This window comes from Electrophorus electricus, chromosome 23, assembly GCF_041902795.1.
Source record: "Electrophorus electricus isolate QZ-2024a chromosome 23, ASM4190279v1, whole genome shotgun sequence".
NCBI lineage: Eukaryota > Metazoa > Chordata > Actinopteri > Gymnotiformes > Gymnotidae > Electrophorus > Electrophorus electricus.
In genome coordinates, this window is record NC_137519.1 from 9,536,571 (window position 1) to 9,563,359 (window position 26,789).

The window sequence follows — 26,789 nt, forward strand, 5'->3', positions numbered from 1 at the left end:
GAACTGATTATAAGTACTTATAATTGGGCCAGTAAACAAGTTGTGCTGGTATGCATCTGCGCTCATTTCCAGGTCTGTTTCTGTGCTAGATACATTTACACACACAAAACCTTTGTTTTATTCTGTAATAGAAATTATATTGAGGAGGTTATAACATGATGGCATGTGATAAAGAACGACTCTTTCCTCCCCTATAGACAACAGACTACCAGCAGTAAATAAACCAAAGTCATATGCTAGTTACATATGTGGATAAGAATATCAAAGCTGTACCAAACAGGCAAGCAGACCACTATCAGTGTACCAAGAGGCAACCTAACCACTGGCAGGGTCTGACAGAGTGGGCAGATGTAGCACTTTATAATGGCCTTGTTGTCCTGGCCTGACCCACTGAGCAACATATTCACAAGAGCTCAAGTAGAAAACACATGTGAAAAGTGGGCTCCTGAGAATGTTTGAACAAAGGTACTTTTGTAAGGTAAAGCCAGAGGTTGCCAGATAACACTAATAGATTAGATTAGTTGCTGTATTTCAAGAAGACAGGGCCTATTGGTTATTCTGCATGTACTCACAAGGTATTCAAACCTACCACTGTTGCCTGTGTAACCTACCTACCTAAGAGAACATAAAGTAGCAGAAGTGGAGTTAATATGGCACTCTGCTCCTTCCTTGTGTCCTGACATCTTTTGCCTACTCTAAGGTGGCTGATGCATGGTAGCCTGCTGCATCTACTGTATTTTTGTTCTCTTACAGCAAATTAATCTTTTCATGTTTGTACATATGTAATCAATGTAGTTTTAACATATAAAATTACACAACATATTAAACTTTAACATATTAAACTACATATAATTTTATATGTATTTTATATACTTTTCTATAATAAGTAGAAGTGGCTGATTCTTTAGGTGCTCTGCAGCTTTAACAGCATTTAAATTTCACTGCAGAGCCAGTACACTGTTAACATAGAAAGTACCCATAGTAACGAGCAAGTGGCTTTACAGAGAACAAGGTAGAGCTGTCTTTTGACCATACCCTTACATCTACTGACATCTGTTCACTCAATCTGCAATGTGCTATCTTACATTAGTATTTATTACATTATCTTACACTAGAAGTTTGTTAAAAGAAAAGGGGTTCGCACATTTTGGTGAAGACATTGCTAAGAGCCAGAGTGTGTGCTCTGCACTCTGACTGTGCTCCATGGGGAGCCTTGTTAGTGCAGAGTGTTGACCTTGCTATTTATTAAATGCTCTATTCATAAAGGGAATAGAGGCCCACTGTGGCCCCACCTAGCCACACTGACTGTGTGGGCAGGGAGCAGGGACCCCTGCAACACAGACTGGGTGGAGTATGACAAGCAAAAGCAGGGAAGTCTCAGTGAGTACCAAGAATTGACATGAGTTGCTGGCTATTAGGTCTACTTCACATGGGACCAATCAATGGTGGTCCCATGGTAAACTGTTACCTGATTGTTCTTTTGACTTTTTGTTTTTCTTTTTCTCTGTTCATGTGGTCCAACACAGATTTAAATTTCACTGGAGAACCATTACACTGTAAACATAGAAAGTATCCATAGAAGCGAGTAAGTGGGGCTCTGGTCTGCCCATACTGTAGATGGAACTTTGTTTATTATGGCCTGAACATTTCTCACAGACTCATGACCATATTAAACGAGGGAATATGGTATAAAGGAAGCCAACTGTCTTTCATCTCTGGCATACCTTTTTGAAAGGTAGCATAGCTCAGGGTGAAACAAGAACAGACCACTCACCTGAACAGCTTTTCACAAATGCACTGTGATAATGGTAGCAGGCAATCACCTCTGAAATGAGCTGTGAATGACTTTATGGAAAAAATATACCACTTCATTGACAAATTAAACTATGGAACAGAATGCAATAGCCCTGCATATGTGTGGAATTGTGACATAAGCTACTATTGTTACCTTTACCTTCAGGATGCTGATTGCTAGTATAATAGTTTAAGTGTATAATCATAATAATTTGTGTGAGGACTATAAAGCCTTAGCTGCAACACTTTTGCAGGACAAGACCAATAGTGCTTTTTTTTATAACACTACATTTGCTGTCTGGCTTTAACAATAAGACTACATAGCATATTTTAATTGTGGTTGACTTTTCAGTTTCTTCTAGCCATATGCTCTCCACTGCATAGACTATCTCATTGTAAAATTCATCTTCTAGAGTCTTTGGCCCATGCTGTGTGGGTCACTCACCCAGTTGTGTCCCCAGCATGTGACATGCAGCAGAGTTGCCATATGCTTCCAACCAGTTCCCTATTTTGTTGCATCAGATAAAAGTTTTTTTTTAACAGTTCATAAATCCCATGTTTCCACTGCTGAAACAGATCTGGGGCGACAGATCTGGAATACACAACATAAATTACTGGTTGACTATTATGATAGAAGTTATATGTAAGCAAGTAATTTTAAAAGTCACCACACAGTTATATTTTTACATAATTATTGTGATGAAATAACTGTAATTCCCTCTGTATCGTTTAAATTTAAAAATATATAATTCCATGTCAATGTCACCATGACCGGTCATAGCCCCAGTGTTTAAAACAAACAAATGTAAAAATAATAATAATAATAATAATAATAATAATAAAAACACTCACTGTGCCACTGATTGCAAACGGCAACTCAGAAATCATATTTCCCATCAATTTGGCAACACGCAGTGCTATCGTGATACAGGAAGAGGTAGTACTTCACAAGTTCTGACGCTCTTAGCCAACAAGGTAGGTCACAAAACTGACAAAGATTGAAATGGATCGTTATAAAATCAACAACAGGCAAATCCGCGTGTAGTAAGTTTGAGTGTAGTTACTATGAACAGACCTAACAAGATAACTAGCTGGCCAGTTAGCTAGCTAGCTCACTAGCTAATGAAAATAACCTACAGTTCGTAACTGGGCCGACTTAGTTACCGCTAGCTAGCTTGCTAACCGGACAGCTTGTTAGGTAGCTAGCTAACGTGTTGGATTTTTTTTTCTCCAAACCTTTTTCCTCTTTTTTTCTTTCACATAAGTAAGAAAAACACATATAGAATTACATACTATATTTTCGAATACCGTGTCATGCTATGACTTTGCTAGGTTAACTAGCTAGCTAGCTAGCTAGCTACCATTGTGAAATTGAAGAAACTGAAATGTGTCTCAAAAGCTTGGAACAACTTTCTCTTCGAAAGGTCCCGCCCAGTAATTTTGATTCAGATTGTGTGTAGCTATTGTAGTAACTGGATACCTTTAACGGTATTTTCGTGAATGAGGTCTATCATTCCACTACTTAATGAATGAAATCTCATGTCCATTAGACAAGAATCTTTTTAAATCCTGGTATTACATCTTGTGTAGAAACTGATGTAATGTGCCATTTATTTGGAATGTACAAAGACAAATTAGATGACACATACCTAACATGCCTAGAGCATATTCTAGTGTGAGAAATTTTTAACATAAACTATGAAGTTAAATTACAGCTTGTTTAATGAGAGTTTCAACTAGTTTATAGAAGATGATAGCTGCTAGAATTACCCTCCCTCTTCCTATGCTTTTCCGCCTCTCTTGGACCACAATAGATGGCATGCAGTGAAATGCACAAATCCAGTCTTGAAGATTCCTGTGGCGAGTATGAAATGTCGAGCTGTGCAGCCGCTATGGAGAAGGAGTCCTACCTGAGTCCCACAGAGAACCCCTCCACCCTTAGTGTGTCATCCAACCTTCAACCAGACCAGCAGGGCTATGATGTCGACTTTGACCCCCCACTGGAAAACAAGTATGAGTGTCCCATTTGCCTGTTGGGTCTTAGGTCAGCTGTGCAGACACCCTGTGGCCATCGATTCTGTAATAGCTGTATTAAAAAATCCATTAGGTGAGCTACTTTACAATTTTTTAATGATCAAAAATGACTTTATAGTTCAAATGTAAATGATCTTAATAGTGCATTAAACAAACTCCTTGAAGATCATAAATATTTCATTGTTGAAAGCTATATTGTATTTAATCTTTTCAATAGGGACACAGGGCAGAAATGTCCAGTTGACAATGAAGTGCTCACAGAAGACCAGCTTTTCCCAGATAATTTTGCCAAGCGGGAAATCCTGTCTCTCATTGTACGCTGCCGTAACACTGGCTGTAATGAGAAAATGGAACTTAGGCACTTGGAGGTAAATTCCCATCATTATGGTAAATATACTACCTATTGCCAAAACTGTTAACCTTATGAGTACACTGCACTGTCTACAAAAATTACTAAGAAGAGAAACCAACCCCTTTGGTGATGCCATGGAAAAATTAGGTTTACAGGCAACCACACAAGGGTTTATATTACTGTTTGCATCATGTTTCATCATACTGATTGTGAGAAGTGCACATGTGTTTCCGCCCCTGTAGAGTCACTTGCACCTCTGTAAGTTTGCCACATTGCCATGTGATCAGTGCCAGGAATCTGTGCGGAAGAGTGAGCTGGAAAACCACAAAGCTCAGGATTGTTTACGACGCCTGGTGACTTGCCCAGACTGTGCAGAGATGATCGCCTATGCTGACAAACAGGTAATTTAGAACTGTAAATGTCAGCTTCTCTGGGGGCAGAATTATTCTGTGTAGTCTAAACCCTTGTGGATCTGAAAGTGTAACAGGTAAGTATGTAATTTTTTATGATTTCAAAGTCAGATGTCGATTTTTAATGTCTGTCTCTTGCTGCAGTTTCATGAGCAAATGTGTCCCTTTGCAAATACAATATGTGACTACTGTAACATGGAGCTCATTCGGGATCAGGTGAGCAAAATATGTCTGCAAGTAAACATGTGAGCATGCTTGTTCAGAAATATTTCACTGAGTTTGTTGCAAGTGAATCTGATTATCAGGGCTTCTGTAGTAATGTATTTCTTGGTTTCAGTTGGCATCACACTGTGACACAGACTGTCTGAAAGCTCCTGTTGCCTGTACTTTCAGTATGTTTGGTTGTAGGGAAAAGGTAAAAGACAATCCATAATATAACTATTAATAAAGTAATACATTATGAAGGCCTTTATATAGGTGTATGTAGGCCTTTGTATTATATATAATTTTTTTTGTTTTGTTTTGGGTTTTTTTAAACTCCTGATGTGAATGGCAAATTTTGGTATACTGAGAGCTGATGAATGAGCTGCGTTTTCTGCAAATCTTTGTCCCAGATGGCAAGGAGTGACCTGGCCCTTCACATGCAGCAGTTCACACAGATGCACATGCGCTGCATGGCTGATTTCCTGCGCAACCAGATCCTTAACGGCTGTCTGCTCACAGTGCCCGCGCCGACGTCCTCTCCAGCCGAAGAGCGTGGTGCTTCTGGCCGGCCGGGCGAGCCGTGCCAGTGCGGTCAGCAGCTGCAGCAGATGCGGGAGACAGTACTGGAGCTGGAGGGCCGCTTGGTACGTCAGGACCACCAGTTGCGGGAGCTAAGCATCCGCAATGAGACACAGCAATCCCAGCTAGCGGAGTTCCGCAAGAAGCTGGCCTCGCTGGAGGAGTCCACGCACGAGCTGGAGGCGCAGCAGTACCAGGGCGTCTACGTGTGGCGCCTGGACAACTTCTCAACCCACCTCCGCAACCAGGAGTTGGGACACCCCGTGGTGCTCCACAGCCCGCCGTTCTACACAGGCCGGCCGGGCTACAAACTCTGCCTGCGGCTGCACCTTCAGACACCCAGCGCGCCCCGCTGTTCCAACTACATTTCACTGTTTGTGCACACCATGCAGGGGGAGTTTGATAGCCAGCTCTCCTGGCCCCTCCAGGGTACCATCCGGCTGGCCGTGCTGGACCAGGAGGAGGGGCAGCACCACATCGAGGTGATGGAGACTAAGCCGGACCTCCAGGCCTTCCAGAGGCCCACTGTGCAGCGCAATCCCAAAGGCTTCGGCTATGTCACCTTCATGCCGCTGCAGGCCCTGCGGCAGAGGAGCTTTGTCAAAGACGATGTGCTGCTGGTACGCTGTGAGGTCACACCGCGTTTTGACACGAGCCTCAGGAGAGAGGGAGTGCAACCTCGAGGCTCCGAGCCATCGCTCTGAGCGCATCTGAGCCACTCCACTTTATTTTCTACAAGTTCTCATAAACACGCTGTTTATATAAAGATTCAGGCAGATGTTTAAAGTAATTTTATTTTTATGTCAGTGTGTTGTTCCTCAAGAGACTATTTTGAATATGTACACAAGATATAACAGTAATAGTTTTAAACCCCTGCACATAGTTAAGTATTCCTTCATAAATTATGGCAGTTTAGCTGTATATACTGCTAAACAGGTAATTACATTCTGAACTATTAAGCAGGTCATGCTGATGGCACTGGAATTGTTGGCTTGTTGGTTGCCAAGATGCAGGTACTGTCTTTCTGATCAGAGAACTTAAAGTAGAGTAGTACTCAGCTAGGACTTGGGAGCCATAGTGTTAAAGGGCTTCATAGTAGTTCTTTATGAACCTTTATAATCATGACAATGAACGTAACATAGGTCACACAACAATCCATCTTGGGCTATTTTCAGTGGGAATGGCCTACCCAAGGCAAGTTTCAACCATCACAATATAGCCAGCATGTCAGTAACGCTCCTACATGCATCAACAAGAGGCACCCCAACCTTTCTTGCTCAAATATTTTCAAAAGCAGCAGACTAGAGGCATCCAGAGAAGAACCTGTAGTTTCAATATTTTTGGTATGTATTGATGTCTTGTGATTCACTCCAATTTACTTCACATTGAGTCCAGTTTACAGAGAACAGAAAGCTAATTCAGGACCTTAACAATTCTTTCATGCTCTTCATTTTTTATGCTATGGTGTTCAAATTAAGTACAATGCCAAATGTCTTATCTGAAATCTGTGAAGTGCATCTTGAGGTGTGTGGCACGATGAAAGGAGATGGTGAAAACCACTGTGGCCTAAATACCCTTACTAAAGTTGTAGTACATTAGATACATTTCGTAACACCCTTGCTTTTTGTTCCTTGTCCTTTTGTTCAGATTTTATGTAAAGGCATTTTCTTTGAAAAAAAAAAAATGCTATGTGCTACTGTATCTGAATAATCTAGAGGAGAAAGTGTAATGGCCTTCACAAGGTTTTAAGAGCATTTTATTCTATTTTCACATTGAATCACAGTTTCTAGTTAGAAATCAGTTGATGCCAAAAAATAATAAAATGCAGAATACACTTTAAATTTTTAATGAACCCATGAGATGAACCATGCCAAACGTGGCTATTAACAATTAAAGCTTTTTAAAATGACCTTTTTTATATAATGTGCCTATAGTGACGAAAGATCATTGTATAGCAGTGCTAATGTGGGTCGTCTACTGACTAAATACATGCCGTAAAATTCACTGACTAATTTTATCTGTTTTCTCTGATTATCAGCTGTGTGTAAAACCAATAAACATTTTAATATATAAAAATTAAGAAAAGTACAAGATTTATCCTTTCTTATATTAATTCGTTAATTTTCAGAGGGTAGGCCTTCTTTGGTATTCTTCAGGTTTCAGGATTACAAAGTCAGAACATCACGTTTGGCTCTCAAAATGTGTGACTGACTTGAAAGAGATTTCTGTTGTGTTCTCTCATCATTTCCTCACTGGTCCCACAGTTGTCTGTTAACCCACAATGTGTCGTCCTAGTAACAGAGAGAAGATGCATGTCAGCAATGTCGGACAGACCATCAGTCATGCTGTAGCATCGTAGGCTGCACCCCCTTCTCTCCAGATACATCTCTCCTTCCTCTTCCATTAAAGGTGACAGAAGAGACCCTTCTGAAATATGCTGTGTAATCCTTATCTCCGGTTGGATGAGGTGTCTGGTTTCTCTGGTATCTTCTACATAGCCTAGAGGAGCAACAGAGAAGGCTTAACATACTTACTGATACTGGCCTGGTCCAGAATGTCACTGGTAAAATTATGCTGACTCAGCTAGACCATTACTGCCAAGATATAAACATGTAACTTCATGTTACTTTTGTTCTTGTAGTTCCACAGGTAAGGAGAAACCACCATCTCGAGCATCTTTTCAAGCCGACAGTATTCCACTGAGGGCCCTCTGGGATCGTGGACTCCCTGGCCACACAGACAAATAATGCTAAATAAAGCAGACATAGCTGGTGTCCAACATGTGTACGCATGCACAAGAGGCATTCTCACCTGTAGGACCAGCAGCATCTGTGTGATGGACGTGGGAAGCAGAGGCAGATTGGTGGGTAGCAGGTCCTCGACAGGAAGCCTCATCAGGACCAGATCCCTGAAGCCCAGCAGGGCCATCTGCCTCACTGTCAGCTCCTGGCCCTCAGGAGCCATGGGAATAGAAAGAGAGGTAGGTCACGCATTATCTCATTACATTATAATTGCTGTATATTGTTGATGAAAATCGAACACAAGTTCTCGTATTGTCTGGGGCAACTTTATTTGTAATATGTTGTTTTATTTATTTACCTGCAATGGATAGAAAATAGCCTGCAGTGTAGGAAGAATCTCAGAGAAAAATCTCAACCATTCCTTAGCCAAGAAAAAGAGCTGTCTTTCTCCTTTTGAGAAATGAAATATCGTGTATACAAACTCAGCGAACAAGTACAGTACTGTAAATTTACATTAGTTCTTTTCATACCTTCATGCAGTTGAACCTCCTCAAAAATAAATGTAAAGCCTTTATTCAGAAGTTGATTCTATAACCAAGAAAAGAGACTGTCTTAAGAATTAACTAAATGGGCCCGACTACAATGAAATCATCACATTAAGGCCACTTAACTGTTGAAAGTTTAAAGAGTATTTTTAAATGTTTCTCGTTATACCATATTGAAGTTATGTCTGTGCAAAAAAACAAAAAAAACAAACAAACAACAAAAATGAAAAGAAATAAATACAAGAGAATACTCTGTTTTCAGCTTTCAGTCTAAGCCTTGGCTTCAGGAACTAGAGCTGGAGAGTACCTGATAATACTCTTTGATGAATGACCCCATCTCTGTTTTTAGAAGCCATCTGTCAACATGTAGAAAACCCATGTAAGGCACTCAAATAAGGCCATGTGCAGCGTGTGTTGTGTATGCACCAACCAGCCACTTTATTAGAAACACCACTGCACCTACTACTCGCAGACAGTTTATTAGGTACACCTATTTTACTAGTATATTTTTAGGTGTATAATTTGTGTTGAAATTATGTTTCTGTTGTGGGTCTGCTGTGAGCGCATTAGGCTTAGCAGTGTTGCTGCTGTCTTTTTATTTGTGTCAGTGTCTGCCACACAGTGTTTGCCACACAGGTTGGGAGGGGTCTGCCACAAAGAAATATCCAGATAACAGCAGTTCTGTTTTCTCTGAAACTGGCCAGTGATGTGAAGTTTCTCATATATACATGTAATAGAGAGGGTCATAATGCTTATTTTGAGATATGATCATGACCTATTTCTGGGTCATTAAGATGCTGTGTGTCAATTGGGCATAGTTAGTTTAGTGTATGTACCTGATACTCTCATTTAAGGAGTAGAGTTCATTCATCTGAAGCTCCTTTCCCTGAAACACCTTGCTAACTGCAGAATAGATCCTAAAAACACAGAATTTACTATCACCAGTAACTCAGAATGCAAATGGAATAGCTACAAATGATCTTAAACAACATTTGTATGCCTGATTATTTGTATGCCTGGTTGCATTTAGTGGTGTTCCAGTATAAGATCTGATCTCCACCTGTTCATGTCACTGCCACTAGGGCCATGCAGCATGCTGGAGGCAGGTTGTAGTTGAGAGAGGACGGGCAAATGGATGGAGCTCTGGTTGCAGGTTCGCTGCTGGCTGGAACTCATTCTGGCTTCAGATGAAGACCAGTGTACAGGCACAGCCAGGGATCATGCGCAGTCAGAAGGACACCAATAGTTGGACCACCAGTTACTGAATACATCAGGCAAACATGCAATTCTATATCTTCGTCATCAATCAGAGTGGGAAAATGAGAGAATTTTCAGGTGTTTGAGATTTAGGCCATGTGAAATTACGCTGGTTGGCAAGCTCCACTTTGTCAGCTTCCTTTGGTGCAGCAATTTCCTGTGCTGTGTACTGTATACATCCATTTATGCTGCATACTGATTAACTAAGCAAAACGCACCTCTCAGCAGTGAGTTCCAGCAGAGGCAGGCAACGGGAGTACACGCCAAGGTGATACGCTAATGAGAGAAAGTGCAGTGGGCCTGTCCAACATGATGTATTTCAGAGTACTCACAATAAAAATGTAGTGATGGTGCTTATGCTAAGCAGTTATACAAAACCAAGAAAAGTCACAAAATGCCACAAATAAATAGATTAATTCAGAAATTGCGCATTTACAATTAGTCATAGTTTTTATTTAGATTCAAAATTATTCTCTGCTTACTAGCTCAGTGGTGGATTGGACTAAAGGTGTCCTGCAACTGCTCACCAACTGGGTCAGAATTGGGTCTGGGTAACGTGGTCAGAGAACATATACAGCATGTTTAAAGGATCAAGCTTTTGTGAATAATCCACTGATGTATTTATTATCCAGCAATGATTGAGAGTGTTCCAGTGACAGAACAACCCATAAAGTATATTTTTGTTATTGAAATAAGAACAGTAAGACTTGAGCAACACAGATTACATTACAGCAAGCGGAGTACATACCAAGCTGTTACAAAGCAGGTGGTCGCAACTGAGTGTTAAGTTCACACACTCACACAGTCCGAAAGACTTGGATTCAGGATTTGACAGAGATCTGATGACGACTGCATCCTGACAAAATGATGAACCCTGTATTTGTGCCGTGGGTGTCTTTCTCAGGCAACGCTCTAAGATAAACTCTTGAAGTCCCTTTTTGTGGTGGTGGTTTTTCCTTTTTCTTTTTTTTTTTTCCCCTTGCCTCAGTTACTGATTCATTGCCTGTACTGGTCATTCATTGATAATGTGTAATCAGTGCATGACGCTCTGGATAGGCATATTATTAACGTGAAGTGGCAGGAAAGGTGCTTCCAGTGCCTGTTTGCATGTAAGAGAAAGTTAGCAAAGATGTTCATTACTATTTTAAAGAAGGAAGTTTGGAGGTGGAAGTGTACATCAAGGGCTAACCACAGCAAGTCAGAATTGCAGGAGTGAGAACATGACTAGTTAGTTAAAACAAATGCATTATTTACAAATGAAAACATTTATATTAGTAATCTTTAATCCATGGATATACCAGAAAAAAGCCTTAGACAAAATCACAGAAACAACTTTGACCAATCATATTAGGCAGCAAAATAATTGTCATTTTAAATATTACATTTAGGTAAAAATAATTTAAATACCACAAATAGCTCAGTAGAAATAGAAAAGCAGTGCATTGAACTAAAAGTAGGAACATGTTCGTGCTCGGTGGGTGGAATCTGTGTTACTAAATCTCTAGTTTTGTCATAAAAGTAGCTGAATTCACAAACAGCGCCTGTGTGTCTGCAGCCACTGCTATTCGTCAATGTAAGGCAGTTTCTTGCCGCTGCCATGTCCTCGCTGGCATTCTGACTCCTCTTTTTTTGCTGTGCTCTGCTGAAGGGTGTTCACTCTGCTGGCCTTGGAATCTGTGAACCAAACAGATGTGACATTCGCTGTCGTCAGGAGGGGCATACCAGGAAGGAGCCAAGCGAAGTGGGAGTTGGCTTGGGAGTGGAAAACTGAAGCCCGGACCTACGTGGGGATAGGGGCGCGTCTCTGTCACACTTCAGTGTGCTCTTGTCGAAGCACTCGGCAATCCAGGACAGAACCTCCCCGCAGTACTTCACCTAAAGGTCAAGGATGTTGCTGTTAATCAAGTGTATATGAGCAACACTTGTCCTTATATGACATACGCTGCACCTCCTTCTGTACTTCACCTCAGCCTCCATAGATGCCATGCGTTTTTCTTGCTCTTTAAACCCTCCCACAATCCTCAGCAGGCTTTGTACCCTGAAACACAGCAAAGTTAGCACAGCACAGCAGCAGCAGCGCAGAAACTGCTGAGTCATGTGCAGCGGAGCGGGGAGCAGCAATGGGCCGCTCACTTTGAGGATGTGCTCCTGAGTCTCTGCTCGCTGCTCTCCAGGTGATGCCTCTCCAGCCTGGCTAGGTAGTTCTCCTTCTGCACCGTCTCCCATGTCATCAGCTTCTGGTCCAGCCCCACTGGTAGCTCCCTCTCTGAATATTAAACACGGTGTCAACTTTCATGTGAGTTTTCAAATGACCTCCCGTTTCTTCTTGTTTTCTTTCTTATTTACATTATTTGGGGAAGTGGCAATTGGTGTGTAAGTATGTGTGTGTGTGGGGGGGTGGGGGTGGATGGATGGGTGGGTAGGTGTAGTTATCCACTATGTGACGAAATATGTGACTGCTTTCAGATCAGTCTGGTCACGTTTCAGATGTGAGCACATCCAGTTGCACCCAGCCAGGGCTGAACAGAACTGACCCAAGTGTTCGATTTTTGACTCAGCCTTTTTGAAGAGGCTTAGGAAGAGCTGGGAAAGGTGACTGATGATGATGAAGGGCGGAGCCAGCGCAGGACGGCTGTGGTACTCCACTATGAGATTATATCGCTGAAACTTCCAGAAGATATCCGTGTTCCCCTGCACCACTTGGAATGTGTAGCTGCAGTGACACAGACAGAGGCAGAAGTGATACTTGCACAACAGGCAGCTTTATTTAGACCTGAAAGTAGTACTTAATTTTGGCCTGCATTTTGAGATGCAGTTTGAGTTAGTTACTGCCTTTGGTTAGCTGGTGTCTAAGTTCATACTGACTGATGGAATTCAGGGAAATGCAAAATCCCCTGCAAGATGCAACCTTTAGCAAAAGCTCCTATAACCCCAGCCCTAGTAAACCTGTACCTGCAAGACACCCCGATCACAAAGAGAGAGATGGCCACCATATCACACTTGTTCCAGTTATGTGGTATGTGGTCAGACTAATTAAATTATTTTATTTCAAGCCCACTCTGACCTGAACATAGCGATGAGTAAGTTGAGCAGCAAAACGTTAGTGACCAGTAAATAGATGACCAGTAGAAGGATGACCAGCCAATTGGCATAGATGTTAGGACAGGGTAGCAGAACGCCTGAGATGATCGCCTGCAAATCCATGGTGCAGTTATCGGCGTGCATTTTAGCAGCTGTGGACATATAGCAATGGCAGCATGAGCACCTTGTCGCCATCTTGTGGCAGTCACTCAACTAACAGCTTTAGGTAAATTAGGAAAAGCCCCTCAACGTCATTCCAGTGTAACAGGCAACTAAAATCAAACATAAAACATTCAACACGTCAGTCAAATTTACAGATATGTGTCTTAAGATAGGACCAAATTATCCTGTCTAAAAAAATCCTACAATCTACTACTGTGCTTAACCTGTGTCTTGGAAGCTAATGACACATGTAATAATTATTTCAAAATTCTTATGCCCTGTATGCACAATATATTTGATAATGAACAGAAATCCCCTAATCATTTTAAAGTACATTAATCCCACAAATAGAATAGCTCACCATCTATCTCCTCCAGGGGGATCTGGCCGAATATATGCAGATAGGGGCGGTAGAGCACCCTACGAAAGACCCAGTCCAGGCGCGGGTCGTTGGGATGTAGCAGGGCCTGAGTAGCCACTCCATATGCAATCAACCACACACTCAGGAAGAACAGGAAGAAGAATACATCCTTCATCTGAGAGAACGACACCACAAGCGTCCACAGCCAATCATAATCGAAAATAGGCTGGCACATTAAACTTTCACACTCTCACACAGATACTGTGCTTTTGGAATAGCTGAATGTGTTCACCATTCTCTCCACAATGATGATTTTGGGCCCGAGTTGCTTGTGGATGGCGAAGATGTGGATGAGCCTTAAAGTGAAAACCATGAAGTCCAAAGCCAGGACTGTGCGCCCAGCCTCGTATGTTCTTTTCGCCATCCTACACAGACACACTGATGGAATTCAGGGAAATGCAAAATCCCCTGCAAGATGCAACCTTTAGCAAAAGCTCCTATAACCCCAGCCCTAGTAAACCTGTACCTGCAAGACACCCCGATCACAAAGAGAGAGATGGCCACCATATCACACTTGTTCCAGTTATCCTCCACATAGAGTTTAAACTTCTTCAGAATGTTCATGTCTTCATCTGTGAAGAAACTCTGGGATACATGATTCAATATGGTCATGTTGCAGTTTCAGTATGAGGCAGATGCTTGGGCTGAATGTGGTTTTATAGTGATAAGCAACAGTAGAGTGCCAGTGTTGCCTTTGCTTTGTGGAATCACAGCCTATATGGCTTTTGCACAGTAAATATGGTCCTTTAATTGATCCTATTTACACCCAGATGAGTTTAACCACTGAATCTGTCCCGTAACAGAGTCCTATTAATCCAATATGCAAATATCGAGAATGTACTTGAAAATAAAAACTTATTGTGGAATATCCAATAGAATAAAATACAACAATAATCCAGTACAATACAGTAATCATCATGGCAACAAAATCTAAGGAGTTTAAATCAGGTGTCACTCTGAATTTTATATATCCATTTTCTGTAGGAGTACAATGCTAAACACTAAGAAAATGTGAATTTGTTAAGGGCCCCTTCTGAACTCTTCCCACCTGCCGGATCTCTTCCAGCACCAGCGTGAACACCCAGAAGTAGAGGATGATCTCGGCCAGAGACGGTCCCATCGGCGGTGCAGGGCGGAAGTCCAGCAGCAACACATAGGTGAAGAGGGCAAGGAAGGCGAAGTACATGATGACATTGCCCAGGAACACGGTGACCGGGGCGCTCCAGAAACGTCTCCAACGACGCAGGAGGAACTGGCTCCAGGCAGCACCACAGCTCTGATCGGCGGGGTCGCCAGCCACCTCCGAGTCCCTGACAGACGCCGTGCGGCACCAGGACGACACAGACACAGAGCATCAGTAAAGTTCAAGTTACCCAGAAAGGTCCTGTGTTGTGGAGTGAAAAGGGACTAACTCTGGGTCCTCCTCGGTCAGTAGCAGGGCCTTTTCTGTGTCCAAACTGTCCAGCTCCACGAACTGCTGCCCTCCGCCTCTGCTCTCCAGTGCCCCATCTCTGCAGAACGCCAGCACACCAAGGCTGAGGAAGCTAATCTAATCATCATCAATTCAGCCAGTTGCAACAGTCTTAGCACCACATGCGTGATATGAAGCTAGATGATTTCACTTGGGCTTCTACCTGAATTTGATCAGGTTGGTCCATATTAGAGGTGGGAGGAAAAAAGACAGGACCAGTTTGGAGATGGCTGTATCTGTTTTCATGGCTCCCCACCAGATCTTAGTCAGAAGAGCCTGGACAAAACTGCAGCCAGTGACAAACCAAAAGTGGCAGACTACAAGCTGTAGGCATGCAAAGGACTGGAACATGTGCCGCCTACCTGGACACCGTCATGGGCAAAGAAGCTTTTGGCGTCTGCTTCCATTGCCAGATTCAGCACGGTGTATTTGCTCCAGCAGTGCGTCTTCCTCACCAGGAGGGCATAAGCTCTGTCCTCACTGTTTGAGTAGCACTCGCTGAACAGATCTAAAGCAAGAAATCACACAGATGCTGGAAAGTTACTTATTGTAACTGTCAATTGAAAAAAGAGTCACCAAATCTCTCCACACGTCTGTTACATCGGTGTAATGTCCTGTTGCCCAGGAGTGGCAGCAGATTGTTTGTTCTTTTTGTAGTTATAGTTTATGTACGAATGTATGCAGTAACACTCACCGAGAGCAAACTGCTCATACTTGGCTTCTTTCATGATGCGAGCAGACTCTGCCTCTGACTCAAGGTGAGCCAACTCCTTCAGGATCTTGCAGCCAGCCAGAGCTGCAGCCACTGCCTCTGGACCCTATCACACACACACACACACACACACACACACACACACACACTCACACACACACACACACACACACACACACACACACACACACACACACACACACACACACCAAAACAAAAAAAAACATGGACATTCACACTGGGGACACTTGTAGTAGCCGGAGTATACTACAGAAACACTACAGAAGTGAATTACTTCCAGAACATTTAATATTAACCAGACTCAGCAGAGGATGATAAAAAAGGAACATGGCCCCTGTTCCTTGTCACTATCTTCCCTGTTCTCCCCCATCCAGTCATTCATAAGACTATAAACAACAACTTGGTATCCAAATTAACTGTGGTAAAAATTTGCATATAAGAGTGGCATTCAAAGGATAGAATTATAAAGATGTAAATAAAGCTGGTTTATTCAAACATATCTCATCACTTCAGAGGTCTATAGGGACCTACCATTGCCCAGAAGTAGTTTGCCATCTTCTGTCTGTTCTGCAGGATGGCCCAGAGAAAAAGGTCTCTCCATGGGTTCTCACAGCGCTCCTCAAGGTCAGGGAGGTCCTTCTGGCTGTGGAAAAGGCGACCTTTATTCACCCTCTCCTGGGGAAGATACAAACAAGAACAATCTGGGGGATTATTTCTTTTTTTTCCATTATTAAACATGTGGGTAATTGACATCAATGACGTAACATCTACTATACAGTTAATATACAGCTTTTGTTTTTTCTCTTTGTTTAGTTATTCCTTTTTGGTTGGCAGGTGTGACTCTGTAACTTCCACCTAATTTCTGACAGCAGGTTTTGTCAAATCTGATGAAGACCTAGTAGGCTTGAAATGTAATTTTGAAATATACTACTTTTGGAGCATTTAGAATGGTGTGTAGACATCTCCTGTTCTCTTTAATTGTGTATATTTTTTCCCTGGAACCTGTATATGATAATACTCCATGAATGCTGTCTAGTTTTCTCATTAAATATTGTTCATTACTGGAATGCTTTTGGAGAATGACGAGTGTGTCTTATATTTTCACATCCAGGTAGCTGCATTAGACATAGCCAATCTCTCCTACCGCTGGGAGCTTCTGGTAGAAGCCCTTGCATGAGTCATGCAGGAAGTCCTTCAGGACCTTGGAGACCTCATGGAGAGTGAAGCGAGGCCGCCGCTCCCCAGACTCCCCAAAAGGAGGCCCTGGGTTCCGAGCTGAGGTCAGCAGGAGCTGTTTCTCCTGGTGTTTCTTCAGGAGGTCAAAGAGGAGACTCTTCTCTGACACTGAACAGTACAGCTCCTGGAGACGCCTATAAGTCAGAAACTCGCCCAAATTCACGCCATTGTCCACAAAGAGACGCACAAAATCTGGCTTGTTGTTGACCAGAGCATCCATCATGACCCCCTCAAGGTCTTGTGCCTAAGAGAAACATACTCTCAGATGTTATTACAAATTATCTAAAAATCTGCAACATGTGGGTACAACAGGTGATTTTACATTAATACAAAAGGTTACATCACTTCTAAAAAAAATCACAAGTTTCTCACACTCCACTCTACATCCCCACTGAAAATCTCGCTCTTGGCAATGTCCACTCTATTCCAAGCCACGGCTAGTTTGAGCTCATCCAGGAAGTCCTGGGCCTCCTGACTCTGGCTCTTACAGGCTAGGGGAGAAAGAAAAACAAATAAACAAAAACAAAATCACTGAAAAATAAACTGATGCATAAAAAACTGCTACATAAAATCTTGCTAAATAATGTTATTCACTAATGGTTTTAGTGGAAACTAGGTTTTCCAATGGGAAACTAAGATTTTCTGTAGGTTATAATCTTCTGACAGATATGTTTATACTCACCTTTAACTAGTGCTTTGAGTATAACTGTGTCTAGCTCAGAGCTCTCCTGCTCTGGATCATGTACAGTCAACAGGTGACCATTATATAGAATCTTCTGAATCTAGTCAAAGAAAGCAAAAAAACAAACAAAACATTTAATGCACACCATTTGGGAAATTCTCTCTAATTACAAGTCTAGTCTGTGCCATTTGCCCCTAACCACTTTGATCCAGAAAGTGATGTCAGTGCAGTGGCTGCTGGGAAACGTGTCCAGCAGCAGCTCTTGGACCAGCTCACTATCCCAGCATCCTCTGTTGATCAGCGTCACTAAAATGTCTGCTACGCCCCCGGAACCAGCCAGGATCAGCCAGGCAGTTGCATTCTGGATGGTCTTGTACATTCTCTACATATGCAAGGTGTTGAGAAGCAGAGGTCAAAACTATAATAATTTTAGCATGGCAATTTATAAGACAAGATGGACTAAATCATTATCTACACACTTGCGTAATAGAAAAGTCAAGAAAATAATTTATTTTATGATCTTTTGTGATTCATAAAATATTATTTGAAAAATATTGCCTGCAAAATCTTTGGTTCCCCATGAACAAGCAGACACAGGACAGGAATTTCATAGCTGCCGGGTCCTGCAGAAATACAAAATAGGCAGTGAGATCTAAACTACTTGAGAGGTCATAACTAAGGACATGTAGCTGTGAGCCAAAAAAGGCTCGGTGAGTCTGCTGTGTTCAGACACCTCCGTATCCGGTACGCTGCAGGGAGATGTGTTTAAGCAGTTTGACCCTCATGTCACTGGTGACCCCTGGCTTCTGCGAGTCCTCGTCTAGCAGGATGAAGTGGGAGTGGTTGCAGTCTAGAGAGTAGACGGTCCCATGGGGGAGGTCCTCCGTGGGGTAGGCGGCTGGCTGGTCAGGCTGTGCATTTGAAGAACAACATTACTGCACTTTTAACTGGAGCACTGCCATGATTGATTGTGAGCAATGACACCACAGTGACACTACAACCATGACTCTGCTTCACAGATTTCCAGATGGTAATGAGCTGTCGGTTACCTCTGACATGTTTAAACTGGGTGAGAGATGACGTAACTGATGTTGCAGCTTATGAAGGAATCATTCACACAGAAAAAATACACTGACACTTCCTGCACTTGTAAAATCTAAAACTAATAAAGGAATGTTCTCCTGTGCCTAGAGTCATGACCTTGGTGGAGAGCAGCAGGTCTCGGTTATTGATCATGGTCCAGGGAGTGATTCCGATGGCCACCACACGGTCCTTCATGGAGGTGCTTGCCAGAGAGTGGTCCCTCACAGCCTGACCCAAATGCTTGGTGATGCCAAACCGCAGGCCACTAGTCAGGATCCATGCTCCTGGGGATGACGGCAGTGACAAGTCATTCACTGGCCATTGAGTGAGTGTTTTATTTCCACCGGCATCATTATTCCGTGACCTCATCCAAGTTTTTTCATGTGCAGATTGTTCTTGCTCACCTGTACTCTGGGTGGCTTTCACTAAGCCTTTCCTCACTGTGTCTCTGAGCCAGGGCTTCATCTGGGCCGGCTCATCACCACCCACTAGCGCCACCACCAGGTGCGGAGGATGAAGCCCCCACTGCTCAATTAGTAACTGGTATATCAGTACGGGGTCTGTGGAATTGTGAACCCTGGCAAACTGGACTGACAAATAGTATGTGTGAGTGATAAAAATGGTCTACCAAGCAAATAAGGAAAATCAAAAACTTTTACCCTAAACAAAAGATTTGACCGTTAATAGTTATGAAAAATCAACTTTATATGTAAATCCTGAACTGAATAATATGAAAATGTTTGTCATTGAATGATTGTACACATGTTGTGAATGTGTCATATCACCTGTAGTGATCTGGCAGGACTAAGATAATGGATGTGTGAGGCTGTTTGTGTCGGTAATAAAAGCCTGAAGGCTCTCACGCAGTGACTGAGAGAGTGAAACACCCCAAAAGATTCAATGATGATAGAGACATCTGCTGTAGTATACCTTGCCCCTGGTTCTATTGGTCCCAATGAAGTCAATGTCCCCCACATGGCCTGCTGTCCATTGGGGTTTATCACGGGCCTCTCTTGCTTTTTGACCCAGACCACCATGAGGGGTGGAGCCTTCCTGTATAGAGAAACACTGGCACCCCAACAGAGCCCTAGATAAAGGACGAACACAGAAACAAACATACAAAGATGAGTGGTATAACTTAATACAGATATGTGGGGATCATAGCACAGAACAGGAATGGTACGTGTGATGAGGACTAGCCATCCATAAGGTTTGTTTTTTGTGAGTTTGCGAAGTCATTAAATGATGTCATTCTCACCCTTGCTCCTGTGACTCCAGCACTACATCACCACATTTTTCACATTTACTGCCCTGGTGTAGCGCTACCTGTGAACACACACACACACACACACACATGCACACGGATACACACACAATTTATAGTTCTCAGTCGTGCAGAGAAAAAAAATGGTGGGCTGTTTATGCAAAACAGGCACGATTTCCATTTTTGTTCCTTGCACATGCAAACAAACTGCCTTTGTACTGGTGGAGTCACAGGTGTCTTGTCCAACCTTGTTTGCTTTTCACTTCAATAGAAAAGCAAGTCAGAGAAGGTTTAGAAAGGAAGAGGCTGATTCAAACAGTGCAATACGCCAATCAAGCAATGACACATGAACTCTGTTCAAATAATCATTTGAATATGCAAATATGAGTAAAAATGATTAAATAGCTTTTGCACAGTGTTATTGCACAGTAAAATGAAGGAGACCCAGATTTATTACTGCAAAATGTGTTAATGAGGAACTTTCACAAATATTTCTCTTTTACATATATGTAAGTTTGAAACTCAGACTAAGAGTAGAGACAGTGAAAACAAAACGTTTTGCAGTAAAGATGAAAAGATACAGAAATCAATTTCAAAAAAATCACAATAAATCTGAACAATATCAATCATGGAAAGATATATCAATATACCAATAGATCATAGTATGCATTATAAATATCTAATGTAAAATATTGGCTGTTAGAAAGACTCAAATTACATAGTACCAGACAAAGATTTGGGCACACCTGACAGAATGTATTTTTTAATAGTAATAAAGGCATTTTAATCTAATGGGTTATGCTTAAGTTTGTTTCTAAGACTAATATAATATGGGAAAGGTGTAGTCTATATATTAATTCATTTTTAATGCTTAATGGTTAAGGTACTTGACTTGTAATTGGAAGGTTGCTGGTTCAAGCCCAGCCAAGTTACAGTGCTGTTGGGCCCCTGAGCAAGGCCCAGACTAACTCCAATTGCTCAAGTTGTACTTAGTCATAATTGTAAGTTGCTTTGGATAAAAGCATCAGCTAAATGCATATGTGAGTGTTTTCAAGACTGATGGTAAAGCATCATAGGTGGCTGCCTTGTGAAGGTGGTTAAGAAAACACCAAGAGCATGCAAATCTGTACTCAAAGTACAGGATAGTTACTTTGAAGAATCTTAGTCAATATTTGTTAATTACAGCATAATCACATGTGTTTTTTTCATCCATTTGATGCCTACCCTTTTAAAAAATATTTATTTAAAAATAAACAAAAAGTGGGTGTGTCCAAACCTTTGACTGGTACTGTACATAAAATGGATGTAGAAGTGTGTGCAGGGTGGAGGTATATGTGGAGGTCATGATTTGACTAGGGGATAGAGCAGGATGTCTATGGGACTGTGACCATATATCATGTAAAGAGTATCATTTGCATTATGGACCAGAGAGAACAATAATGTTTAACCATACAGAGAGAAACTTTCAGCTACTCTTTATGTTCCTTCCTAAGCAGAAGATTTTGGTCACATATTAATATATGTGTAACTAAACATATTAATAAAACATATTATTTTAACCATAAATGCTAAATATGTAACCATTTTATTTTAATATCATATGTGAAATGGTTATTATGATCTTTAAATTAGTAATTATGATAATCTTTTAAATGTTTTATTATGATCATGATGATCATTACTGATTAAACATTATTAATAATTCTTGCAGTGTTACAACATTATATTATTACTACTGACAATGCTGCTTGATTCAAAGGAATAAATGGTAACTGCATTCTCTAGTCTAATGAATAAACAATGTCCAAATGAATAAACAATGAATAACAAACAGCCTTCTGAAAACCGCAATTAAATTTAGAAAGAACGAATAATCTATGTTCATCTTTGGCATCTGAAGGAGCTTCACAGAAATGTACTTCATGCCAAAATTCATATTTCCTAGGGGGCTTACCAGAGGGTTGTCCTGAAGCCCAGGCATATCGAAATGTCTTTTTGCCCTGAGGTCTTGCTCTTGCATTGTTCCCACGCTGACCTGAACTCTGAGCTTTGGACAAGTACTCCTCCAGACCGGGAAATGAAGCTCAGGTATGCTTTTACTAAAGTTCGCCACTGGTCAACCCCAAGCAGGATGCCGCCCAATCATATACGCCACCCGGCCGACCGCTCTCACAACCACACGTGTGCACATCCATATGCACTTTTATTTGTGTTAGGATTTCAGATCACAGCTCCGTATTAGTTTGTTTGTTTCACAATGAACAGTGAGGAACTATTCAGTTTAATTATATTGTTCAAGATCAAATACAGCATACAGCCTAAGCATTCAATTATACATGCATAATAGTCTGCACCTCAAGCTATTTTCTGTAAAAGCATTTCATATATTACTGTTTTACAAATATTCCTGTGTTACAAGGTCACAGCAATTAAGACATACTCAAGGAACTGTAGCTCATGAGATCTCAGTAAGCAACAGGCCATTTATGTTGCAATAAGACAACAGTTTTCTGCATCCCATGTTTGGAGCGAATATATTATATTTTGACTTCTGTGGTCTGAAATTTAATGTCCAATGACCAATGCTTGACTTCAAGCATTTTTCATTCTGTAAAAAAACTCCTGTCTTAATTAAAGTGCTTAATTGTGTATCTTATAAGGATTCCTAGGAACAAACTTAAATTCTTTCACTGAAGTACTGCGTCTTAGTAACCACAAGAGGGCAGTACGTGAAAGGATAATATGTATTATCTTTTGCACCGGGTGAAGGCTTCACGAGATTTACATTTTGTATTGATTAAGACCATAATATTTTTGTCAAGAACAAAAATAGATAAAATAAAATAAAATAAACACAGGTAGAGTATTCAGCTGAACAGTTTTATGGTGTATTAACTTGTACAATATTCACTGTACCATGCTTAAAGCTTTATTTAGATTTTCGTGAGAACTAAAATCAAGTCATCATTTGAGCTATCAGTAAATAGGTTAAAATGCCAAGGATGTGCCAAGAGACTCTGGCCGTCGCTTCTGCTACGTTGTGAACACCGTTTGTTTCTATAATTGCTCCTTTTCAAATCATTTTCATATGCCAATTACTGTAATACGAATACACTTCAACGAGGAAGAATTAAAGATGGATTGCTTGTTCAGTAACATGTTCAGTAACATGTTTTTTTCATTTTGATTCCCCTTTGACAGGTTCGGTTGGTCTATATCTTAAATTAGAATATTTTGTTTATTTTTATTTTAAAATCCATGCCCCCAAACAAATAAACAATAATACTAGGCAAATAATGCACTTAAGTGATGTAATTATTTAGGCCATACTGGCTTCTATAGCCATCCAATGTTTAGGCTTCTGATTCTGTACCTTGAATTACGTGCATTTTTGGATCGCTCATACAGTGGAGATTTATTTCTTTATTTTTGTATGTTTGTTAGTTCTGACGTCCCAACAACATAAATGATGTGGTCTTTAGTAACTCATGGCTATATCTTCTGAGCAAAAGTATATTTTGCGAAAACGCCAAATTTATGTCCTATACTTTACCTCGGATAAAAGGCGTGGTTGTAATTGTTAATACCAAGAAAATACTATTTATATTTATCACTAAACGTGATAAATGTAAGACGTATTTTTCTACCATTTCTAAAATAAAATCGCAAATTAAGGAGAAGCTATATGTATGCTAGAACGGCATTTAACAGGCTTGAAACATTTCTGATGCACGAAATGAATAGCTAATGTCTAGGCTGACATAGCCTCCGGGCCGATAGGAATCTGAATGCGGTGCTCATAAACCATCGCTCCTCATCTGCTCTACGCGTCTCGGGGTTGAGAGCGCTAGGGCCTGATTAGCCTACTGTCTTTAAACCGTGCTATTCCCGCAGTCACCAACTCATTATTCGCTTCTGGCCAATGCAGTGTCGGGGGAGGCGGGGTTTTCCTACACTAGGCGGGGTATTCAACGAACCAATCAGTGGCTATTGTCTTGCAAAACAAGCAAACACTGGCTTTAATCCAACACTGCACAAATATAAATGGGCCGCAAAAGTACTTGTACACAAAACGCCGGTTCTGCTTCGACTAAGATAACATCCAGCACAATGGCAAACGTGGAGATACCTAGCCTTTTGGAACGACACGCAGCGCGGAGAACGTTTCCCCTTCTTGCCCGCACAAAGGTTTGTCGAAACCTCTTTGGACCGGTAGATCATGACGAGCTCAACTGTGAAATGAAGAAACAATTGCAGGAAATCTCCGAACGAGACCAGAGTCGCTGGAATTTTAACTTCGAGAAGAACTTGCCATTGCCTGGAAGTTACGAATGGGAAGAGATATTAGGGCAGTCCGTGCCATCCTTTTATCAGGATTCGGTGCATAACGGGAGAGTGCGGACTGTTTCGCTGTTTAACGTAAAGGACGCCGAGTCCACCTCCGAGTGTGAATATAAAAATGCATCTGCGTTACGTAAGACAGCAGAGGAAGTTCAGTGCTCCGCTGATGCACCGGACCGTTCCAGTGATGTGAACCAAGAGAACCATTCGGATGCCTTCAACGCTGGACTTCGTCGCTTGTCTAATGAATGTCATAGACGGAAGAGGCCGTCTGTCCCAGAGTCTTTAAGAATCAACAGCACTCAGATCACAGGTAAAGCAAATAGCTTTATTGTTGTTGTTGTTGTTGTTGTTGTTTATATCAGTATTCCTAATGTTAGTTTCTCCCGTCTTCAGAATTCTTTCCGAAAAGAAAAAAGACCATTGATTCTAAGCAAGCAGAATGCACTCCAAAAACGGGTTCCTCTATCCCCATTGAAGTAACTCCGCACAAAAGAATAAGATGGTAAGTGTTGAAAGTGACTTTTTTGTAATACATGACATCTTAGTTCATTACAACACAGAGATTAGTTTAACATTGACTATGGTGGAAGGCTGTTACAATAGCGGGAAGTGTTTTAGTTTCTCGTGACATTCCAAGGGTTACTTCGCCGTCTAAGTTAAAAAATATTGTTAATGTTTGAAAGGGTCTCGGAATGGAAAAGGTCATTTGAATTGCTGTGTTTTAAACAAACTGATCATTTCGTTATTAATTCCATTTATATCATTTTTAACAGATGTTTGCACTCCATGGAAAATGCAGTAGTCCTGTGTTTATCTGCTGAGCGGATGAAGGACACAAGGATGAAGCGGCCTGCATTTTTTTTCTTCTGATACATGTAGCAATATGGCTCCGCCAAAACGGACTTTGCAGTGTTACAACTTCTCAACGGTGCAATTTTTTTCCCTGTTTTGTTTTAATGGTTTTGTAGGATTCATCGCTCCGAATAGAATATAGCGATAGCAGTTTTATGCTTTTGAAAAATATACTAACTTATGTTTTATTTATGATCCATGATAGTCTGTTATGCTTTATTTACAGTTATTGTTTATTTACTGCAATATTTGATGTTGTGTTTTATTTAAGTTTTTGGGGACGTCATGCAAAGAATGTTTCTGAGCCGTTTTTAATATATATTCTAGCTTTGTATTGAATCAAAAAAAAAATAAATTATATTTTTGTTTACTTTGTTGTTTTGCAGTCTGCCCTTTCCTTATTTGTCTATAACAGAATTACAATATCTCAACACGGGCGGGGGGGGGGGGGGGGGGGGATGTTTGCCATATACTTTTTGGATGTGAACATTTGCGAGTAACAAAAAGAAAAGTTTGGCCTCTAAACAAGGCGGACTCAGCTGTTCCTCCTTCGGTGGTTATGTGGGAGAAGCGGACAGCTGCGTGGTATAGGGAGGATTTAAATGCCATTTTCTCTCCATAATGAACGAGGCAGGTGCCCTTGGAACCCCGCTTTGTCCAGATAAGACCTTCATTCTCAGCACGCTCTTAGCAATCCCGCTAATGAAACACTTACCAAGACTCGAACAAAATGGGCTCCAACTATACACACGGCAACCACCTGCCTCCCCTCCCTCTACCTACACACAGCATTGTAAACAACATTTCTCTATAGCTCGAAATGTGATGCCGCAACACGCCAAATCTCGAAAAAAATAGAAAAGGAAAAGTTGCAATCAAAACGAAATGAAGAATAGTTATAGCAGAATCACACATGACCCTTTTGGGAAAAAAACATCTGATTTGGGTTATATTGGTGTTTTGTACATCTCTGACTGCTAATATTAGTTTCTCTTATAGCCTCAGGTTCGATTTTATGGGTCTATGGCTTTTTGTTCGATGCAAAATTACTAATCTAGGGTTTTTACAGTTTAGGGAAGAGGCAATAATTATTAAAAATAAAGGTACTAGCCTGCACGTCAGGGAGTTACAAAACATAATGCAGATACATTTAAACCTAGTTTATTTTTTACAGTATAAAATATAACCGATCACATTTTTATATCTTATTGCCATTAAATGTTGCAGGGTTATTTTAACAAATGACATAAAACATAGTCTTACAAGTATAGTACTGATAAAAATGATGTTTCATTGTTTCATTATTCGGATATACGAATAATGTTTATGAACACAAATACAATCGAATGCATTCGTGAATGGCTGTGGAAACAACTAATTATTTTTCTTTTACGAATTTCCTGCAAATGTATTAAATCCCAAGAAAAATATTCCCAGTTCTACACCAAATTTCCCCTTCTTAGTTTTCTTTCTTTCTTTCTTTCTTTCTTTCTTTCTTTCTTTCTTTCTTTCTCGTTGTTTCTAATAATCGTTGCAGCCTGAAG

General features: G+C 41.1%; 4 protein-coding genes across 5 annotated transcripts; 2 read left to right on the forward strand and 2 right to left on the reverse strand.

Annotated features, from left to right (window-relative positions):
- Positions 1–2,706: 2,706 nt before the first annotated feature.
- On the forward strand, positions 2,707–7,300 carry traf6 (TNF receptor-associated factor 6). 2 transcript variants are annotated; one of them, XM_027013821.3, is made up of 7 exons: positions 2,707–2,769; positions 3,609–3,901; positions 4,046–4,196; positions 4,423–4,581; positions 4,735–4,806; positions 4,928–5,005; positions 5,205–7,300. In XM_027013821.3, exons 2-7 carry the CDS (start codon positions 3,609–3,611, stop codon positions 6,075–6,077), a joined length of 1,626 nt encoding a protein of 541 aa, XP_026869622.1. In that variant the 5' UTR covers positions 2,707–2,769; the 3' UTR covers positions 6,078–7,300. The 2 variants fall into 2 exon arrangements, with proteins under 2 accessions (XP_026869622.1, XP_081562669.1); XM_081706543.1 differs by lacking the exon at positions 2,707–2,769 and adding an exon at positions 2,782–3,058.
- Positions 7,170–10,114, reverse strand: LOC113579692 (proline-rich protein 5-like). Its single transcript, XM_035520930.2, has 8 exons — positions 9,720–10,114; positions 9,496–9,576; positions 8,967–9,015; positions 8,645–8,702; positions 8,473–8,564; positions 8,185–8,325; positions 8,001–8,100; positions 7,170–7,872 (listed from the first exon to the last, which is right to left on the reverse strand). Exons 1-8 carry the CDS (start codon positions 9,833–9,835, stop codon positions 7,568–7,570), a joined length of 942 nt encoding a protein of 313 aa, XP_035376823.1. The 5' UTR covers positions 9,836–10,114; the 3' UTR covers positions 7,170–7,567.
- trpm5 (transient receptor potential cation channel, subfamily M, member 5) lies at positions 9,827–22,728 on the reverse strand. Its single transcript, XM_081706545.1, has 29 exons — positions 22,004–22,728; positions 20,044–20,111; positions 19,716–19,872; positions 19,190–19,370; positions 18,903–19,069; positions 18,436–18,613; positions 18,261–18,325; positions 17,902–18,084; positions 17,703–17,802; positions 17,393–17,511; positions 16,929–17,264; positions 16,316–16,459; positions 15,746–15,869; positions 15,414–15,559; positions 15,215–15,327; positions 14,993–15,091; positions 14,629–14,890; positions 14,047–14,165; positions 13,813–13,945; positions 13,521–13,695; positions 12,981–13,149; positions 12,451–12,629; positions 12,050–12,182; positions 11,882–11,954; positions 11,701–11,791; positions 10,665–11,590; positions 10,399–10,463; positions 10,135–10,192; positions 9,827–9,840 (listed from the first exon to the last, which is right to left on the reverse strand). The coding sequence occupies exons 1-26, from the start codon at positions 22,067–22,069 to the stop codon at positions 11,478–11,480; spliced, it is 3,693 nt and encodes a 1,230-aa protein (XP_081562671.1). The 5' UTR covers positions 22,070–22,728; the 3' UTR covers positions 9,827–9,840; positions 10,135–10,192; positions 10,399–10,463; positions 10,665–11,477.
- Positions 22,729–24,087: 1,359 nt separating this feature from the next.
- cdkn1ca (cyclin dependent kinase inhibitor 1Ca) lies at positions 24,088–25,615 on the forward strand. Its single transcript, XM_027013823.3, has 3 exons — positions 24,088–24,703; positions 24,787–24,895; positions 25,167–25,615. Coding segments are annotated over exons 1-3 (720 nt in total). The 5' UTR covers positions 24,088–24,093; the 3' UTR covers positions 25,168–25,615.
- Positions 25,616–26,789: the final 1,174 nt, after the last annotated feature.

What these genes read in the sequence shown, in the direction of transcription:
- traf6 (XM_027013821.3), top strand. Translation starts at nt 3,609, where the DNA reads ATGGCATGCAGTGAAATGCACAAATCCAGTCTTGAAGATTCCTGTGGC. An exon ending in TGTATTAAAAAATCCATTAG is followed by an intron (nt 3,902 to 4,045) that starts GTGAGCTACTTT and finishes TCTTTTCAATAG; the next exon opens with GGACACAGGGCAGAAATGTC. An exon ending in TGTTTGGTTGTAGGGAAAAG is followed by an intron (nt 5,006 to 5,204) that starts GTAAAAGACAAT and finishes TCTTTGTCCCAG; the next exon opens with ATGGCAAGGAGTGACCTGGC.
- LOC113579692 (XM_035520930.2), bottom strand. Translation starts at nt 9,835, where the DNA reads ATGAGTTCCAGCCAGCAGCGAACCTGCAACCAGAGCTCCATCCATTTG. An exon ending in TCATCAAAGAGTATTATCAG is followed by an intron (nt 8,703 to 8,966) that starts GTACTCTCCAGC and finishes TCTTGGTTATAG; the next exon opens with AATCAACTTCTGAATAAAGG. An exon ending in CTATTTTCTATCCATTGCAG is followed by an intron (nt 8,326 to 8,472) that starts GTAAATAAATAA and finishes ATGGCTCCTGAG; the next exon opens with GGCCAGGAGCTGACAGTGAG.
- trpm5 (XM_081706545.1), bottom strand. Translation starts at nt 22,069, where the DNA reads ATGCAAGAGCAAGACCTCAGGGCAAAAAGACATTTCGATATGCCTGGG. An exon ending in CCAATAGAACCAGGGGCAAG is followed by an intron (nt 19,371 to 19,715) that starts GTATACTACAGC and finishes TTGTCAGTCCAG; the next exon opens with TTTGCCAGGGTTCACAATTC. An exon ending in ACCAACCTGATCAAATTCAG is followed by an intron (nt 15,092 to 15,214) that starts GTAGAAGCCCAA and finishes GGCGTTCTGCAG; the next exon opens with AGATGGGGCACTGGAGAGCA.
- cdkn1ca (XM_027013823.3), top strand. Translation starts at nt 24,094, where the DNA reads ATGGGCCGCAAAAGTACTTGTACACAAAACGCCGGTTCTGCTTCGACT. An exon ending in CAACAGCACTCAGATCACAG is followed by an intron (nt 24,704 to 24,786) that starts GTAAAGCAAATA and finishes TCCCGTCTTCAG; the next exon opens with AATTCTTTCCGAAAAGAAAA.